Source organism: Cibotium barometz, chromosome 46, assembly GCF_041138505.1.
Source record: "Cibotium barometz isolate CiBa-2024 chromosome 46, ASM4113850v1, whole genome shotgun sequence".
NCBI lineage: Eukaryota > Viridiplantae > Streptophyta > Polypodiopsida > Cyatheales > Cibotiaceae > Cibotium > Cibotium barometz.
Genome location: NC_141091.1, coordinates 33,739,271 through 33,759,455, shown reverse-complemented (window position 1 = coordinate 33,759,455; position 20,185 = coordinate 33,739,271). Strand labels below are relative to the sequence as shown.

The following is a 20,185-nucleotide window of genomic DNA, read 5'->3' as shown; positions in this document are numbered from 1 at the left end:
ATAAGAAAGAGCTACAAGGTATGAAGCATACGCATTTAATGAATAGCTGTAGATTTCGTGAGCCTTTACCTGCATTGCAAGCACTGATACAGGAGTATCACTGCAAGAATAAAGTAATTGAGAGGTAATGCATCCACACAGTTCAAAGCCTTCCGAGGTATAAGGAAGTCCATAGCGTGATATTACGGAAACAGCTTCCAACACCTAAGAATGCCAAATTGCAGGATGATTCGCCTAGACGTTGTTAAGGGTAAAGGAAACTTGCAATCAAGAGATCTTTGTGAATGGCACTTATTGCTTAAGACGTGTATGCTAGTTTCAGTCATATGCTTGCATTGTCTGTATCATGAGAGTGTTAAAAGATGCCTGAATACACTGAATATGACTGAATACTAAAGAAAACCTTGGCATTTTTCAAGCAATATGCTGCATGGCGAACAGAGGAATCTTTTTGCACTTCAGGTCCCATCGTTGCCGAGAGCTCATGAACCTAATCACAAGATGAAATGGACATAACAACAATATTAGTGACATCAGCTATCTTCAAAGCTTGAGAGTACAAGGTATAGAGATTATGTACATGGGAAGGGCTCATGAAAGAATCATTAGGATATTTTGCATGAAATCCACCTTATCCCAATCTTCCTTTTGAGAATAAACGTCAAGTGCCTCTTGGATACTTCCAATGTTCACAAGCTGTCCTGCTTCACCAATCTTCAACAAGTGCTCCTTGTAAAGGCTCTCAATATGCTAGACAAACATGAAATAGTAATGTAAACAAATCAAGATTGATACATTATAATCTTAGCCTCCAGAAATTTTGAAAACTTCACACTTAATATACCATGACACAAACCTGAAATAATTGCTGCTGGCCAAAATTTTCTGCTACTTTTCGTGCCTCATCCCAGTAACCACCCATAATGTAAACATCTGCTGCCTGGCATTGCAGTCTTTGTTTAAGATATTTAAAGTGATAGCTTTGTCATTCAATATAAAACAGGGCTTAATTATAATGTAGCAAGTAAGTCTCACAGAGCTGAAACATTGAGTGCAAGTTACTCCTAAAATTGGTTTGATACCTCCTTGTGATCATCATACTCCAAATACAGCTGTGCAGCTTCTTGATACTGTCCAGCTCTTACAAGCTGCTCAGCAACAATATGTATCACCTCTGGTAGTCTACTCTTTGCATGCTCTTTTGCCAAATCTAGAGCCTTGCGCCATACCTTCATAAATTGACACCTTGAAATTTACAAAAAGTATTGAACTGATAACCTGTTCAATGGGACATCTCTAAACATACAAGTTTGTAGTTTGTAGTTTCACAAATATAATGTGGAGGAAAGCATTTCCTCTGGTGCATTCAGTTCCAGAAAGTATCTTTACTGTGGATCAGTAAGTCAATACAGCAATAAAGGGACACTCGATGCCTTGCCCAGTAAGCAGGCAGATCAGGAGAGATTGGAGTGCAGAAATGTAGGGGATGATACCCAAGCTTAACATTCTCAATCTCTGGGTATGACTTCCATAATAGAGGGAAACTCCGAGTTCACTAAGCTCAAAAGAGATGCATTAATTAAGTGTGGGATCATGATCCGTCTTTTCCTCATCTGTTCTGCACAGGCATTGTCATTCCTCACCAATTGCACCATCAACAATTTTTTGGGGAAAACCGAATAGATTACTCAAGGTTCTTATATTGTACTTTCCTTTTCTCAAACCTAAGAGTCTCTTCTCTTTAAATAAAAGGACTTCTATTGAGTATGAAAGAAACAATACAAGAGCAAAGGCTTCATTCAGGTTGGATTGAAGCCAGGATGCATAGGTGGTGGTGCAGACCTACTTGGACTCTCACCAGAGAGCTCATACAATGCTCTCCATTTGTTGGATATTAAGGGACAACCTGTGACAAGAGGAATTTTGGCTCATGTATTATGGAGGGGTACAATCTACAAAAGCATCTTCTACATGCCTTATTGTATGAACTATGGAGTCACTTAAAGCACTAGAGTCTCTCTCATCTTTGCTAACAAAGAGAGAACCATAGTTACACATAAAGACCAATCCTTGTGATGATGTTTCAAAGCTACAAAATGTATCACGAATTGTCATGAGAATACCTTTCAGCTGTTGAGGAGAAAATAGATGCCTTTTCCAAGGGGACGGTGGATCATGGGGTCATGGTATCTTCATATTCACAACCGTTATGGTTTGCACTTATCAAGCTTCAACTTTGCTGCATCGATCTTGACCTTCCATTATGAGAGGAGTTCTGTTTTTGGTGAAGCCTCAGGAGATCTTTTGATCATGCCTCCTTGTAGTATAAGTCATACACTCTTAAAATGATGAAGGGATCAAAAAACATTTGCAAGCCTAGAGTTCACTCCCCTATCTAGCAAAACTCGCACCAAAAGAGTCGACACCTCCCTCCTCTTTGCTGCCCTTTCCTGCACCTTGCTCAAGAACGGATCACTCTTAAAGAGGGTTCAGGTCAGCCCTTTTTTCAATTAGCATCATGGCTAATCAATGCCCTCTGGCCGAGCGAACCATCTAGTTTTCACAAGACAAGCTTGCGACCCTCTTCGCTGAAATTGAGAAAGACTCCAAGATGACACTCGTTGGAAAGCTCTTTGGCTCTCACCCCTCCCGTATCCAAGCCTGTGACTAGGTACTAGCGGTGTTGCCTTCCAACTTTGCGCTCCATTTTAAAGATGTAAGGCTACTTGGGAGAGGATTCTTCCAAGTAGACTTTGACACAAAGGAGGCAGCCTCAGAAGTGCTCAAGGGCAGTCCCTTTCCTTTGGGCCCAAGGAAGAATTTCTTCCTACCCTACACCAACTACTTCGACCCTGTTGAAGAAGAACGGAACTGTTACCATATTACACTCAGGTTTCTAGGTCTTCCTCATCCTTATTGGTCATTTTTGGAGGCCATTGAGGAAGCCTTTGAGCTAGTCTTGCAGGTGCCTACCATCCTTGTTCTGTTGCCCAGGTAGTCACTGCCTCGGCTGATGTTCCCAAGGTTAAGGTGTTGGCTCTTGGTCCTTTGAGGATTTTGTGCTGCTTCCGGGACCTAATGGTCCCTTGAAGCAACGTATGGAGATGTCGGGTAGACCTGCTAGTGCCGGGTCTATCACCAAATGGGCCACTTTGCGGGGGATTGCCCTAGAGCTAGGGGTCATAGGAGGAGGTGCAAACGCACTCCTCAAGCAACACATCCTAATGCTTTGGCTTGGCTAGCCTTGCGGTGGGTTGTCTCTCATGGGCGCCCTCCAAGTGGCAACGCTCTCCCAAAGACAATGTACACAGTGATGATGTATTGGGTCAGAGTGATGAGTTTGCAGAGCCATCCTTGCATAAGGATGTTGCATTAGGGTAGAATGACTATGTTGAGTCCTTGCGTGGGATGGAAAATATGCAGGATGCACTTGGTATGGATGCATAGGACATGTTGCCATCTTATGAGGCCTTGCAAGATGTACAGAAGGATATATGCCATGATGCCTTGCAAGGCACCCATGCATCGCGCACGTATGCAGAATCCAAGACAGAGTGAACATCCTGACATTGGATTTTGCTTCAAGGATTATCCCCTCCTCCAGCATTATGGGAGGTGGGTTCAAACTCCAGCCAAGAGGTTGCTTAGGTCTGGAATCAAACCACTTCTTTACCATGAGGATTATCTCATGGAATGTATAGGGTCTAAGGAGGCTTCTCACCTATACTAGGAAGCACCTTGTTAAGGATTACCTCCACCCTGCCATTACAAGTGGACCTATGGATGTGTTTCTCCTGAGGAGAAGAAATTGGATATGCTTTAGTGTGGGGACCAAAGGTGGGGTATGCATCTCAGTGTCAACATCACTTTTGCCTCATGTTATTGGCCATGGTGTTATCATACTTTCTAGAATACACTGGATTATGGTTATGTAGGAGGGACAGAAGTTGGGTATCTTGAATATCTATGTCCCTAATGTGCGAGGAGAGAGGGTGGCCCTCTGGAGCACCTCCGAGAACAACTGCCCTAGGTTGATCATTGGATTGTTGGAGGAGACTTCAACATGGTTGAGCAGCCCTCTGACAAAAAGGGTGGCCGTGAGGGTGGAACACACCCTTTGGAGAGAGCCTCCTCAGAGAGATTCATACTCTCCTTCTATGGCAAGGATTGTTGGACAGAGAATAATTTCTAGAGGAGGCCTAGCTCTTTATGTCACTCATGTGGCATAACCGTAGCAGTAGGGATGGATGCATCTTTGCACGGTTGGATAGATTTTATGTGGAAGAATAGGGCCTAGATAGTGGAGGTTCTATTGCCATCTTGCCTGGTACTACCAAATCAGATCACTGCCCATTGTGTTGTGTCTTAGGGAACTTGGGAGACAGAAGGGTGTACCTCATGTACGCAACCCAAACTCGCTCTATCAGGATGCAGAGACCTCATTGGACGTTAGAGAAATTTGGAGGCTTTGTGATGATCCTGACCCCCGGGAGAGACTTGCCTTGGCCTTGGACAGGACTAGCCTGCATTATCACTCTGTTGCTTTGGCCAAGAAAGAAGAGGTCTGGACAAGGAGCGAGCTATTAGACGTAGGTTGGCTATGATTCAGAGGGAACATGAGAAGCATCCTGAGTCCCTTTGGATTTCAGATCTCTTTTCCACTATTAGAGTTGAGTTACAGGTGTGGCCATGGAAAGGCGGGCTGAGTTTGCATTTCATGCTAATCAGGCATTTTGGACATAGTTGGGTGGCAGATGCAACAAACCGTTTTTCTCAACGCATGGACCTATGTACAATAGGGACAATTTGAGATGCTTGCATGATTCTTAAGGAGAATTTCATGCTGATCCAGATAAAGTGAGGAGTATTGCCTCAGATTTTTATCAGATCTTGCTCTTTGTAGAGGCCCACTCTCTGGATTCTTTGCAGAGGCCCACTCTCTGGATAGAGGTATTGCACAACAGGAAGTCCGGAAGTACATGCCCAGGCTTATTATAGATGATATGTGCGCCTCTTTGGATGCCCCCTTTTCAAAGGATGAGCTGAGACATGCTTTGCAAGCTCTCTCGAAAGGTCAATGCCTAGGGGATGATGGTATCTCTCCATCTTTCTTTTTGAAGTTTCGGGATTACATTGGTGATGATGTTACTACTGCTCTGCAGGGGATGTGATGTACTGGTATGATGCCTCCTTTTCTCACTGGAGGCCCATAACTTTGCTTGCATTTGCTTACAAAATCTTAGCGAAGGTAGTGAGTATGAGGCTTCAGCCTGTTCTTCAGAGGGTTATTCGTGATACACATAATGGTTTCCTCTAAGGAAGGAGTAAATTTTGATAATATCTTTTCATTATGGGAAGTTGTGGAGTGGGTTAAATCTAGCCAGCAACCCCTTGCCATTCTCTTGTAGGACTTTGAAAAAGCTTATGACATAGTGGATTGGGACTTCTTGAAAGGCACGATGGCATGGATGGGTTTCTCCTAGGAGTGGATCAAAGGGGTCTATTGCACGTATAGGAAGGCCCATAGCATAGTTTTGGCCTGCGCGTTTTTTTTTTGGTTTTTTGTTTTTTTTGAGGGAGGGGGGGGAGGTGATGAGCACTCCATTTCCGGGAGGCAGGGATGCCCCTTAGCTCCACTACTTTAGCTTATAGAAGCGGAGGCTATGAGTAGGTTTCTTAGGGTCATCCCACAGGTTTCGGGCCTCAAGTTGCCTCTTTGCACAAAGGAAGAGTTGAGTTAGCAGATGATACTGTTATATTTTGGAGGCCTCAGAGGCATGCCTCTATGCTTTCCACACTGCCTTGGAGATGTTTTGTTTGGCAGTAGGCACCACCAGCAATTGGCACAAATTAGCCAGATTTTAGATTAGTGACTCTCCGTAGACAGATTGGAGTTTGGATGGGGGGTTTACTTGGATTGAGAGAGGATGCACTACCAGATACCTTGATTGTCAGGTTGCCATTGACATCTTGCCTACACAACAATTCGCTCATGTGCTCATGAGCATCAAAAGCAAACTTTAGCATTGGAGTAGCAGGAAGCTTGATTTGGCCTATGGAGCCTTGGTAGCTAACCAAGTGTTGCTGGCGACTGCTTGGATTGTCACATCGAGTTGGGTTTCTCATAAGGGATGCGCTGGTCAGCTTTGTTAGCTTATTCGGAACTTTCTTTGGTTAGGATTAGATGGCATCATACACACCGGGGCAAGAGTAGCTTGGGATACCATTATTATGCCTAAGAACGAGGAAGGATTGAACATCATTGACCTGGAGGTGCAATGTAAGGCTTCACTTTGTAAGCTGGTTGTCAGTGGATTTCTTCTAGGCAGTGAGCCTTCGAAGAACTTTCCTCTATAGCAGATTACGAGATGCACTCCGATTAGGGGAGGTGATTAGATTTACAGCCCACGTTTTATATTTTCGGATGCAGAGCACCGACCACCTTCTTCGCCCTTGGTGAGATCTCTTCTGCGAGCCTAGTATTGAGCTTCTTGGTTCATACCCACTGTGTGGAATGACTTGATTTTGCATGAATATGGTAGACCACTTGGGGCAGCCATGCATATCAAGTGGGCTGCCTGGGCGACTCTTTTCCCCTCAGTGTTGGATTGGAAGAGGCTCATGAGCCTCTAGGAGGATGAGAGAATGCTTCGCACACAGCACTTTAGAGGCACTAGTCAGAGGATTATGCAGATGCATGCAGCCATACCCAACCATTGTATCACAGGGAACTTCGTGGAAGGGCCTCATCACTTATGGTTTGGGGTGTTTTGAGGGACAAGGGTACCTCTTCAGGTCATGTGCCTTCCCACTTCGGGTGAGGACAATGTACTGATTTTCTACTCTAGATGGGTCTTGGAGAGAAGTCATGGGCAGTCCGATGGTCCGACTAGTGAGAGTGGTGGGTAAGGCAGGGTAGGGAAGCTCTTCTATATTGATCCCCCTCAAGGGATGATTACAGACTCTTGGAGCCTCTGGTTGTATGATGGGTGTCCTATCAGTAGATACCTGCATTGGGACCCCAGGGAGTGGGAGTGGAGGGATGTTGAAAAGCATGCCCTTCTTTAGTTACGCTGTGCGGAATGCCAAACACTTGGTTTTGGGACAAATCCATAGAGTCCCTACTTTTAGGCCTCATTGGGAGGCTTATGGGATCACCCTTGACATTCAAAGAGCTTTTTGGCGGAGGTGGTGGCACTCGTTTAGGGAAACGGAGATTTCCTCTTTTATTTGGCTTTCTCTACATGGTGGTCCCATTGCTTATGGGAGAGTAGGGAGGCACAAAAAAGGATTTGGATTGCAATAGCACACCTTTTTGGAAGGATGAGGAGGGATGCCTACATTTATTTTGGTGCTATTTCTTGATTGACATAGTTGGGCCCGCAACTCAAGTTTGAACGGGAGCGATAGAGTTATGGTCGTGAGGATTACCCAAGGAGTGGGCCGGTGGTGCCGTCTTCAAGACATGCTAGAGTCACGCTACTTATCACAAGCACAGAGATTGGAACACTGCATGGGAGATCATTGCTAGCATCATAGCGTGGCACATTTGGAAGGATAGATGTACTGAGGCCATGGAGGGCACTTCGGTTTATCATACAATGCATTTGCAGGATCTGGCGTGATATTATCCACATGCTCATGGCCACTTGGGCCAGGATTCAGGGATCTTGGAGGGCTGCAGAGAGAAAATGTGCCCCTTTCATGAGAGAGTGGGATCATGGCATCTTCTACTACCTCTCGTATGGGGCCTTGCTGGCAGCACAAGGCACTAGATTGGCTGAGATTTCCCCTCTGCTTGATCTGAAATCTCCCTTCTTGTAATTTTTTTCATACTTAATAAAAGTCTCTTTTCCGGAAAAAAAGAAAGCTGCACAATTTTGCAGGACTAAACACACATTAGAATACTACTACTAAAGATGCTTATCAGAAACATTCAGTGGAGACTGGACCTTTTGAAGATTTTCCATGTCAGGCAAGGACTTCAGATCTAGCTGTAAATACAGGTCTATAGCTTCTTGAAAATTTTGGCTTGATTCTGCTGCATTACCCTTTGCAAGAACAGATTCCAAAGTCTCAACACCACCGCTTTTCCTGCATTGAAAAAATCATGTTCATATAGATCAGTACAGCCGCAAGGAGATCTGAATTATCGAAACATAAGCTGTACAACTCGCTGAAAGATGCATGTACAGTGCAGGGATCCAAAAGTCCCACACAGAAGTATTCATTTAGGAAGCGCACACCTGCACACCACACACACCTGCACATGTACGCAAGGGTGCAATTTAAATGAATGATTTGCAATCATATAAGTCATCTCTTCCGGATACTCTTGGTCTTATGTGACTCACATGTTGGCCGGTGTACAGGTCATATCGACTCAATATGCACCACCCATATGGTGACCATGGAGGGCCACCCGGACTCACACTAGCTATTTCTCAGTAATTCCAGATTAGCCATAGGAGCTCCTTTATTAGAGCACATGGGTGTAGGGTTTAATCATCTTTTGTATCACATCAATAACATACAATTGCTCTCCATCTCTATTATTGCAATTTGAGCCTAAGTTTTGTGCTGTGAGAGATACTAATTCTTGTGAGTGTTTCCTTCATACACCACACGTTGTATCCTCTTACATAGTGGCAGAACTTCAGCTTGGTTACAAAGTTTCTTTGCTTTTTGTGCTGTTACCTTCAGTTACCAAAGGTGTCCCCCTATCTTGACAAAGTCAGCCTCAAAGCCTTTTGAACACAAGCATCATGGGGTGCAAATCTCCCTATTATCCTTCACTTCATTGAGTCCTACTACAAAAATGATAACACACGGGAGGTAGAGATGCCAGATGGGTCACAAAGAAGGATCACTCTCAATAAGGATCTCGTTAGAAGGGCCCTCTACCTTCCAACCATCCCATATAAGTTCCCAGGCACTATTGCCGAAATAAAGCATCTTGTAAACAAAGTGTGCCTCAACTCCATTTGTGCAAGGTTCGAGGCTATCATTGTTCCAGAGTTAGTACCCCCAGGTAGGGTGCTGACTTTCCTCACCCACAAAAAGGGTAAGGACCACTTTTTCCCCCTGCAGCCCTCAAAGATCCTTGGATTCTAGCCCCAGTAGCCATGAAGGTGGGATCATGGCATCTTTTTCAATGCCATTCATATGGGACCTTGTTGGCAGCAGCACAAGGCATTTGATTGGCTGACATTTTCCCCTTGTTTGGTTTGAGACCTCCCTTTTTTATACTTTTTCATAAAAATCTCTTTTTCGGGAAAAGTAAAGACAGCGCAAGGCATTTGATTGGTTGAGATTTTCCCCTTGTTTGGTTTGAGATCTCCCTTTTGTATACTTTTTCATAGAAATCTCTTTTTCGGGAAAAGAAAAAACTGACTGACACGACTGTGTGCCGCTCACGGTTCTAGCCAAGAATTCTGCACGAAAACTGGGCAGACGGATTTACATCCCGCAGGCAAGGTCAATTGTGCCCACATGCTCACAGAAGTCTTATGTCATGCAATTTGCAAAAAGAGTTTCCACCTTGAGTGCCTCGGCCAGACATCAACCGCCTTGAGAAGCTTAGCCTCTTTCACAAACTTCAGCTCAATATTCCCCCCAAGAGACAGAAGCTGGAGACAACCCGCAGCCCTTCAAAGACAGCAACCACAGTAGTCCAAGGGCATTCCACCCGCTGCACTCCAAACAACACAAGGTGCCCAAGGAGAAACATATTACTCCCCATGAGCCCATTGGCCAGGAGCAACCACAATGGATGACTCAAGAAGCAACGGTCCCACCTTCACAACCCACTCAAGAACTCCTCCGCTTCCTTGCCTGCCTCTTCCTCTTGGTTCGGATTGCTCCTCATCCGGGTTCAAGCCGGCCTTTTTCTTCGATAAGCATCATGGCTAATCATTCTCCCTCGGCCGGGCGAACCATTGTTTTTTCCAAAGCCGAGCTCGCGGTCGTCTACGCCGAAATAGAGAAAGACTCCAAAACGACCCTCATTGCTAGAATCTTTGGATCTCACCCATCCCATCTCCAGGCTCGGGATTGGCTCCTGGCGGCTCTGCCCTCCGACCTCGCTCCACACTTTCGAGATGTCAGGTTGCTTGGAAGAGGTTTCTTCCAAGTGGATTTTGATTCTGAGGACGCAGCCTCAAAGGTTTTGAAGGGCAACCCTTTGCCATTGGGCCCGAGGAAGATATTCTTTCTTCCCTACTCCAGCTATTTTGACCCTGTTGAGGAAGACCGGAACCGTTTCCCGATTACTCTCAGATTCCCAGGTCTTCCTCGCGCATATTGGCCTATGTTAGACGCCATTGGGTCTGCCTTTGGGCTGGTTCCTCAAGTGCCCCCCCTCCACACCTTGCCAACATCTTTTGTCCAGGTGGTCACTGTCTCGGCGGATGCTGTCCCCAGGGTCATGGTTCTTGCCCGTGACATTGAGCTCTTTGAGGACTATGTTTTGCTTCCGGGCCCTTGTGGCCCTTTGAAGCAACGTATGGAGATTGCAGGTAAATGCAATCAGTGCCAAGTTTGTCACCAACAGGGTCACTTTGCTTGAGATTGCCCTCGGGCTCGAGGTCGCAAGAGGCCTCATAAGCGTGCTTCTCAGGCGCCACCTCCCTTGGTTCCTTCCCGTCCTTCAGTCCGCCAGGTGTGGCGAGCAGTCTCTCACGCCCGCCCCCTTGGTGCGATTGATGGGAAGGCGGCCTCGGATCATGTACAGATAGATGATGTTTCTCATCAGAGGGATGTGTCAGCTGATGCATCTTTGTAGAGAGATGATATCTCAGATCAGGATGATTTTGTTGAGTCCTCTCTACTTGGAGGGGGCGATATGCAAGATGTTCAACGCAGTGGGGATCATGTATTGCAGGATTTTCAGCATGATGCCATTGCCCTTGATGCCCCGTAGGGCGAACATGTTGCTCGTACATATGGAGGTACTGTGCAGGGCCTCGGACAAGGGCATGTCAGTGGACTTTGCCCCGTGGATTTTCCCGTCCTCCAGCATTATGAGAGGCGTCCTCAGGCTGCCCATCGTCTTCTTAGATCCGGGGTCAAACCCTCTTCTCTTCCATGAGAATCGTCTCATGGAATGTTCAGGGCCTTGGAGGGCTTCCCACCCGTGTGGTAGGAAGCGGCTTCTGAAGGACCAGCTTCACCCTGCTGTTACAGGAGGGTCTATGGATGTACTTTTGTTGCAGGAACACAAATTGGATAGATCTCAGCGTGGCAAAACTCATAAGATGCTTTCTGGCCACACCATCTAGTCCTCGGCAGTTGGGACTAGAGGGGGTGTTTGCATTTCAGTGGCAGCATCTGTTATGCCTCATGTTATTCGGCATGGTGTTATCATCCCTGCTAGAAAGAAAGAAAGAAAGAAAGATTTTATTAACGTCTTCCAAAAGACCGAGCTCGGCCTATGAGACAAATCGGTGTACCTGTATGGGGTATCCTCTGTCATCCCAACAAAATGAAAAAGTACTGAACTAAAAATCTGAATCTAGGTGTGCAATAAGTACAATGAGTGGGAGAGGGGATGGAGCTCTACTACTAGGAGAATGCAAAGCTATATGCATGGAGTATACAATCATGATATGCAACCTAGCTAGCTCCATCCTGTACCATACTCGGGGTATAAAATGGTATACATCAATGAAGGGGGTGTCCACAGCTCCCTGAAGAACATGCCTGGGTGTGCTCTGAAGCGAGCCAGTCGCTCCGCACCCTCTCTCTGAAACTGAGCTCTGATCTCTGTCATCTATCTCTGGTATAGGCGTGGTGTCTGAAAGCCAGCTGTCCTTTGTATCCTATCCTGCGGGCTCTGAGTGTCTCTGCTCTCTGGAGAGTAATTCCCTGCCGTGTAGGGGCTGGGAGTGGGATGGATCTCTGAAAAAATGTAGTAATCTGTGTCTGTCGTCCCCCCTCTGGAGCTGTCTGAGCCTGTAATGATGTCTCTCTATGACGCTGTATGTCTAGAATGAATCTCCCCAGTACGCGCTGGTCTGCTGCCTCAAAGATCTGGCGTAGGGAATGTGGCTCTCTGAATAAAATGGGATATCTCTCTCTGATGGCTGTATATGCTCTGCATCTGCATACATAATGCTCCTCACTCTCCACCTCCTCTCTGCACAATCTGCATACCCTCTCCTCTCGGGGGATCCGTGCTGCTCTGCCAGTCTCAATCTCCAATCGATGTGATGAAACACTAAGCTGACCAATAGCCACTCGGGAGCCGTGTGGTAAAAATCCCTCCATGTATCTAGGCCTCTCTATAAATCCATCATCAGTGATACTCATGAAGTGATCTCTGTAGTATAGCATCTTCGGTGAAGAGCCTGTGCAGGCGATATCCATGTCTCGTGTATAGAGCTGCCATAGGTCCTGTCTCAATACTTTGTTCCTCTCACTATGGGAGAGACGGATATGTGGTGCATCCCTCTCATACTCGAATGGTGGTAGATGATCCATGTCTATGCCATGCTGTGAGAACCAATGTGTGACCTGTGCATACCATGATCCTCTGTCTCCCGCCTCAACCAGCTGTCTAGATGCCTCAAAAGCTCTGTATGACAATCTGTCTTGTGGCATCTCTCTGAATCTGTCTAGCAGGCATATAGTCTGAAGTTTGACGTCTACCATCATAGGAGGCGCAACAAACTCTGCTCAGATAATGTCATGAGGTACTGACGGTTTGCTGCATATCAAGCGTGCCATCCTGAGGACCTATGGTCTCTCTATCTGTGTCCACCAATGGGTAGCAAGGCCTGGTGCCCATACCCCTGCTCCATACATCAATGTCGGTGTGACTAATGTGTCAAATAGCCACCCCTTCATCCGGGGCTCCTGAAAATGCGCCTGGTGGCACTGTCTCTTTAGCATAGCCAATGCTGCATATCCCCGTGTCAATCTAGCTCTGGCTGCTGAACCCATGGTGAAGCGTGTGGCTGCTGCAGAGAAGGTAACCACTAGGTACACGTATGATGTCACCACCTCCACCTGGCATCCTACGAGAGTGAATGTCAGCCGACTCCTGCCCTGTCTCGATGTATGAAAGACCATAACCTTGGTTTTCCCAAGGTTCACAGTAAGACCCCTCTGTGTGCAGAAATCATCGAGTGCATGTAGATGGTGCTGTAGACCTCCTGGAGACTCAGACACTAATACAATATCATCAGCATAAAGCATTATATGTACTGAGGTACCTGCTAAATCAACTCCATCTCCGCCTCCCCGTGTAATGAAGTCAGCCACCTCATCAATGTATAACCCAAATAGCGTGAAGGAAAGTGGGCATCCTTGCTTCACACCAATGGTGCTAGCAATAGTCTCGGACATACCTCCTCGACATCTGACTCGCCCAAAAACCTGCTCATATAATGCATAGATGCCCCATGTCATATCTGATGGTATGCCAAGAGATTGCAAGCGCTGAAAGAGCCTCTCTCGTGGTACTGTGTAGATAAATAAGCCCCTTAATGAGAGAAGAAGGCATAGAACCTGTGTTCCACATCTCTTGAAGAGCCGATGTGATCTCAGCCCCAATCTCATCCCAAAAAGTAATGAAAAAAAAAGGGGAGAGGCCATCCTCCCTTGGACACATACCATGAGGTAAGGCATGAAGAGAATGACTAAACTCTTGCATAGAAAAAGGGGCATCCAGAGCGGCACACATCTCCTCTCTGAACAAATGTGGAAATGCATTCCAAACCTTCCTCTATGCCCTGTGTCTCAAATTAGAGTGCGGCTCAGCACTAAGAAGCTGGCGATAGAAATCAGTGGCAATCTGTCTAACCATAAGAGGAAGTGAAGAGTGCCATGTGAATCCTGCAAACTGCCTGACACTATCTCTGGCATATAATGGGCCATGAGTAGCAAAGAAATGTTTGTTGCATCTGCCACCCATCTGTGTCCAAAAGGATTCCTCGGCATGGAAATGGTACTCCGCGTGTTGCTCAAGAGAGTGATGAAGTTCTGCCCTAACAATACATAAAGAATCTGCAACCCATTGAGCATGAGGATGTTTCTCATATTTTTTCTGTAAGGCAACCAATCTACGTCTAGTAGCCCTTTGAAAATCCAAGGCCTCTTGCCTCTTAGAAAGGGCACATGTGTGATAAAAGTCACTAATATCATAGAGAGCAGAAGCCAGGCTTTGAGAGGCCTGTGAGAAATCATGAGATCTCCAAATATCAAGCATACGACGTGATAGCTCTGCATCTAAGAACAAATGATCACGGATGAGTACATGGGGTGCTGATCCATGGCAATTCGGATCTCTAATACATAAAACCACTGGGCAATGATCCGATTTAGAAGTGCCTGTAGCAATAAAAGTATGTCCACCTCTGTCAAGCACCCAATCATCCACATAAAATCTGTCTAGCCGTGCATAAATACATCATGCATCCCTTCTCCTGTTAGACCATGAATAAAGAAGAGTGGATGGTCTCCTCGAAATGTCATCCTCATGCCAACAATCTCTGCCATGAATGGGGAGTATAAACCTCTCCCATGACGCTCTTTCAAGAGGATGCAGCAAGCCCTCATGTCCACCTCTTTTATCCGTTGGCATCTCAAAACCATGTTAAAATCCCCACCAATAATCCAATGGTCGGCAAGAGGCATCAGTATAGTGAGAGATTTCCAAAAGGCAATCCTCTCACCTCTATGGTTAGGAGCATAGAGGTTGAGAATACCAATGCGTGTAGTACCCTATATAAGAAGGATCCACTGCGCTCTCGCAAGCAAAATGACACCATCTCCAATGATGCAAGGCAAGATCAAAGCTGAAACAGAGATACAGACACCACCCTTGGTACCAATAGCTGGTGACCAAAAGGTGTGTCCCGAGAGAAGCTTGCTTGATCTCCCACACTGGCTAGCATCCAGTTTATGCTCTTGCAAGAGCAATACATCCATATGTCCACCTGTGACTACACAATGAAGCTGGGTTTTTACAATTTGTTTCCATCAACGCGGAAAAAAACCCCCCAAGACCCTGAATGTTCCAAGAGACAATCCTCATAAGGACTCAGAGTAGGAATGACCAGATCTCGTGGTCAACGAAGGACCCCCTTTAGAGGCGGAAGTACGTCTCGCATAGGTAAGGGAGGGAAAATCTGACGATGTAAACCTTACCTCTCTCTCCCACTCTGGGGAAAAGCAAGGGCTAGTGCTCAAAACTGGAGAGGTACCATGACAATGAGAATGCGCAACATCATCCTCAAGGGTACAATCATCCTATAACTATAATGCAGCATCCTCGTGTGAAGGATCCAGATCATGTGCCTGCAAAGCCTCATCCTGCAAAGAAGGATCAACATCCTGCGAGACAAGGGCTACATAAGGGTTAGGGTACTCCACAAGGGGTGTGGGTGAAGGGGCAGGTACGGGGGTCCGAGGGTCCGAGGGTCCCTGCCATCCCTAACCACAACCCAACGCTGTGTGGTCTGCTATGGCAAAGGAGCAACTAGAAACTCGGTAACTACAAAAGGCATCCGATGGGTAGGACCACACCGCCTCCTAGCATGGCCCCTCAATCTGGGACAATCTCTAGCAATGTGGCCCTATTGACGACAAATCCGACACTAGTCAGGTCTGCTTGTAATCTCTATCCTCTGGCAGAAATGAGATCCGTCAGGTCTCTAGAGCATAATATGATCGTCAGTAATCGATGGATCAGGAACAAGCATAAGGACCCGGGTTACACCATCAAGAGTGGCGGTAACAGCTGTAGAAGCTGAGGCGGGAGAGCTTAGAGGAACTGGAAGCCAAAGGATGCGGAAGCTTCCAATAGGACCGAGGAAGAGTAGGGAAGCACAATGAGACAGGGGTAAGGCGTTGATCCCTCCGCCACTGGATCAAAGCCCACCTCGTAGTGAAAGAAAAAAATCTTCATAGGACCAAGAGGGAAGGGCCTGCCAACCAAAACCTGAGAAGTAGCTTCTGAAGAATGAAACTCCACCTAGCAGAAGCCTCGAGCAAGCAAACGAGTATCCTAGAAGTGCACAATTAGCTCCGAAGGGAGAGCTCCTAGAAGCCATTCACGGGCTTGCGAACGAGAGGGGTGGGAACCATAAACTCTCACAACAAGGGTGGTCTGGACCTCAAGGTCAATGTCGTGCTGAAGAGAGGTTAGCTCGTCTTGTGAAAAATTGATGATTCTCCCGGCCAGTGGGGGTGACGAAAGATTGGCTGCAAGAAGCCATAAAGCCAATCGAGAAAGTGTGGGTGGCCGACTTGAATCCAAATAAAATGCTGCTGAAATAGAGGCGGGTGCAGAAGAAGGGGGGCAGACGCAGGAGCAGAAGGGCGGGAGCAGCTGAGGCAGCAAAGGGGCAAGTAGGGGCAGCAGAGGGGCAGGCGGGGGCAGTAGATGGGCAGGCGGGGGCATCAGAGGGGCAGGCGGGTGGCTGCAGAAGGGCAGGCGGGGGCTGCAAATGGGCAGGCGGGGGCAGCAAAGGTACAGGCAAGGGCAAAAGAGGGGCATGCGGGGGCAGGAAACAGCAGTGCAAGCTCACCTCTCAAGTAGCCAGTCCCGATCACTCAGTCAACTTGTTTGTGAAGCTATCTGACGGTGGAGGACATCTTGGGATTCTGGAGAGCAAATTTCAGACAGGAAACAAAGAATTGACTTTGGAGGCAGGTTCTGAGTATTTCTGTGTCTGCTGGAGGTGTGTGTGGTCAGCTGAGCGTCAACAATGGTCAGGAGAGGGTGTGAGGTGATAGATCAAAGACATTCGAGGTCAATGCTGACCATAGAGGACAACTGAGTCAGCAACTGAAGTCATTGGGGTGGCTGGGAGGGTAGTGAAGTATCTTTTGGGGCAGCTGAGGTCTAGGGGATAGAGGCAGGGTGCTCTGGTGCTTGCTCGTGTTGTTTTTTTTGCTGGGGTGTGGTGCTTGTGATAGACTCCTCTCACGGTGGTGTGCTTCAGAGTCCAGACGGAGCTATAGAGGCAACATCTCTTGAGGCCATCAACGTCCTCACTGGTGGACGTCCACTCCCTTGGGACATCCTTGCCACGGGACGTTGATGTGTCCGGGAGAACCTGCCTCTATAGCCCCGTTTGAAGCACACAACCGTGAGGAGGAACTATCACCAGCACCACAACACCAACAGACAACACCAAAAGAAGGCACCAATACACCCAGCTGATGTCCCTTGATCCTCAACTGACTCAAGTGGACACTTAAGCTCACTCCAAGCTCCTCAACTGTATAGCTGTCTCTTTCCGACGTCCTCCTAGGTCAGCTCTAATCTCCAAAGGCTCTGTCAATCCACCTAAAAGCCTCTCTTGACCACAGCTGAGTTCCAGCTGACCAAAACAAGCCCCAACTGATGCAGAACAATCTGATTCTGCCTCTGAAATCCTTCCTCTTGTCCTCCAGGCTCCTTTGGCATCCTCCTACTCTCAGACGGATTTCTTTAAATGGAAGGAGGATGAAGAAAAGCTAAAGGGATCAAAGAAAGAAGCCAACAACAAAGCCAATCTGGCTTCTATGGACTCTGACTATGCCTTTTAGGATCTTTTTCATCCAAAATCTTTATATATATTTTAAAGCCAGTGGGCACTTTATTCACTTTGTGTGTGTGTGTGTGTGTGTGTGTGTGTGTGTGTGTGTACATTCTACTTGATTAGAGCACGCCATGTGTGATGGTTGCTAAATCAAGAGGAATGTTAGAAATATTGCTTTATCAACCTTTGTGGTAGAAGCTTAGTGGGGAGTAACATTATTCATCAAAGGTTAAGCCTAAGGTACATATTTGGAGTGTAGAGGGAGCATACCCACATGGTGGTGGTCCTAGGTGGCATCGTAATGGTACACGTGGGGGAGTCTTAGGAGCTTTTATGAGAGGTCATGGGCTGGCCAGCACCTCCTCCATGCGTAGATTTATATAGAAAACACTCCTCTTATCTTATCCTCACACTTGAGGCTTGGTGATAGTTGTTGCCCTAACGAAACAATAAGCTTAGTGCTTAGCTCTTTGTGAGCTTATCACTCATTGGTCTCTTGTGTTGAGCATTCTCACTCCTCGATTGTGTATTAGTCTTTGCTTGTTTAGCTCTAGTCTAACCAACAGCACAATCCCTGATGATGAGTATCACCCCAGATAGCTGGGTGTTTTCTCTAGGACAGGTGTGTATTCTCACTATCCTCATAGGATGAAGATTGATGAGATGCATTACTCAGGAGTTTACTCCAGACACTCTCATCCGTCCTGTGAAAGTAGTGGGTTGCTCAGGGAAGCATTGGTCAATTGATCCCCTACCTGAGTCTCTGACTCAAGGATCTTGGTTCCTTCAGCTATAAATTTGATGGTGGATGCCCCATCAAATTTCTTCACTGGGATCCTGGTGAGTGGGAGCGGATTGATACAACCGACCAGTTGAAGGGTTTGCCTTTCTTTAGTTACAATGTATGGAATGCCAAATTGTTGCTACTTGGACAGATTCAAAGGATTCCTATCCTCAGGGAACACTGGGAAAGCTTTACGATTACTCCATTGATTCAGAATAGATTTGGGCATTGACTTTGGCACTGTTATAGGAGGAACCACATATCCCATTTCTTACCGCACTTTTTACAAGGCCGACTTCCTGTAATCAGTGGAGAGCTATATTTTGTGCGGACCCATCTTGCCCTGATTTTCCTTGAGGGCAGGGACCATGACAATGCCATTATGATTGACAAAGGACTGCTGGCCCAGAATTGCACACAACACGGTAGTCCTCGGCGGTCACACTACACACCACCCCCTTGGGAAGGCTCAACACTTGGGGGATTATCACTGGCATCATAGCCTGGCCAATCTGGAAAGCCAGATGCACAGGGGTGATCGAGGGCATTCAGATTTATGACACCCAGTGCACCTACTCTTATAGCCACTTGGGCTCATATACACAGGGCCGTCCTTATTAGCACAAGCAAGCAAAACACACTATCTTCATAACAGAGCGGGATCACAGGATCTTCTTCCCATCGATTCCCATTGCACTTTCTTTCTTTTTTTTCCCGAGAAAAGATCCTTTCATTAGTTATAAAAAAACGCCCACTGGGCTACAAAACCCTCTCCTGCTCATAAGAAGGCAGAGCAGAGAGCCAATCAAGGTAGCTAGGGAGACTCTCCCTAGGTGCAAAAAAGTACAAATAACAGTACAAATAACTGAGGGGCTATATCATACAATAGGAGGGGGGAAAATCCAAACAGGTGGCCTGTAGTGCCAGCGGGGGGTACCCGCGTGTAGAGTATAGAAAGGGCCGCTGCGCCAAGTGGTGTGGAAGGCCTAACGCCGCAAGATCGCTCGATCCGAGTCGCCCCACCGGATGCGGTCATACTGTCCTCGTAGGGTGTGAATCAACTCCTCCCAGATCCCCCGAACAGTCTCTGCTGGTGGCTCCAATCTCCCCTCAAAGGCCCTGAAACAACGGGCTCTCCAAGTGAACCATATGGTGAGGCTGCTGAGGAGCTCCCATCGTAGATCCCTCTCCTGTGTCCAGCCGGCGGACGAGAAATCTGGTGACGGAACAAGGCGAGGCTGGCCCCTAATGAATGTGATGGCCTGGCTGTCTTGCTCCGTCTCGTATCCCAGAGCAGGCCCTGACAAAGTCGACCAAGCAGCGGCTCCCCACGTATACATGCCCTCTGGAGATAGGGGGGCCAAAATGCGCAGCATCCTCAGCCAAATCTGCTGCGTCTGTGGTGGACAATCCCATAGGCAATGTCTCTGTGTCTACAATGGGTGGCCGCATCAGACGCAGGCCGACGGAAGGCCACTGAAGACAACCCAGGTGCCAACTGCAGAGCCCCTGTGGGCAACCAGCCACTGGAAAGTCGAGATCTTGCGTGCCTGTCGGCTAGCCCAGAGCTGGTCCAAAAATCCTCCAGGAACTCCTGAGAGAGTCCCTGTAGCCGCCAATGCTCCGATGCAGCCGGAGAGACCATCCTCCTCGCAGTCAAAATATGCCTCCCCAACCGAACAGTGTACTAGAAAAAGGTGATCTCGAGGGACGCATAAGGATCATGCCACTCGTACTCGCCAGGGTCCCACTAGAGCCGGGCCAAGGGGCGCGCAGCATATGCCCATATACGCCAATCAAAGTCCACATTTGCAAGGTCTGGATCAATATGCCACTTCCGAGAAGCGGCGGCCACTACCCGTATCCTCTG

At 47.2% G+C, this 20,185-nt stretch overlaps 1 protein-coding gene across 1 annotated transcript in view; it reads right to left on the bottom strand.

Annotated features, from left to right (window-relative positions):
- LOC147612146 (intraflagellar transport protein 172-like) overlaps positions 1 to 20,185 on the bottom strand; it is a 262,153-nt gene that overhangs the window by 32,312 nt on the left and 209,656 nt on the right. Inside the window, exons 35-40 of the mRNA XM_086784013.1 lie at positions 7,953 to 8,094; positions 1,083 to 1,229; positions 857 to 940; positions 631 to 750; positions 404 to 490; positions 70 to 204 (exon numbers count right to left, since the gene is read on the bottom strand). Of these exons, the coding sequence (XP_086640139.1) occupies positions 70 to 204; positions 404 to 490; positions 631 to 750; positions 857 to 940; positions 1,083 to 1,229; positions 7,953 to 8,094 (715 nt within the window). The remainder of the gene's footprint in view (positions 1 to 69; positions 205 to 403; positions 491 to 630; positions 751 to 856; positions 941 to 1,082; positions 1,230 to 7,952; positions 8,095 to 20,185) is intronic.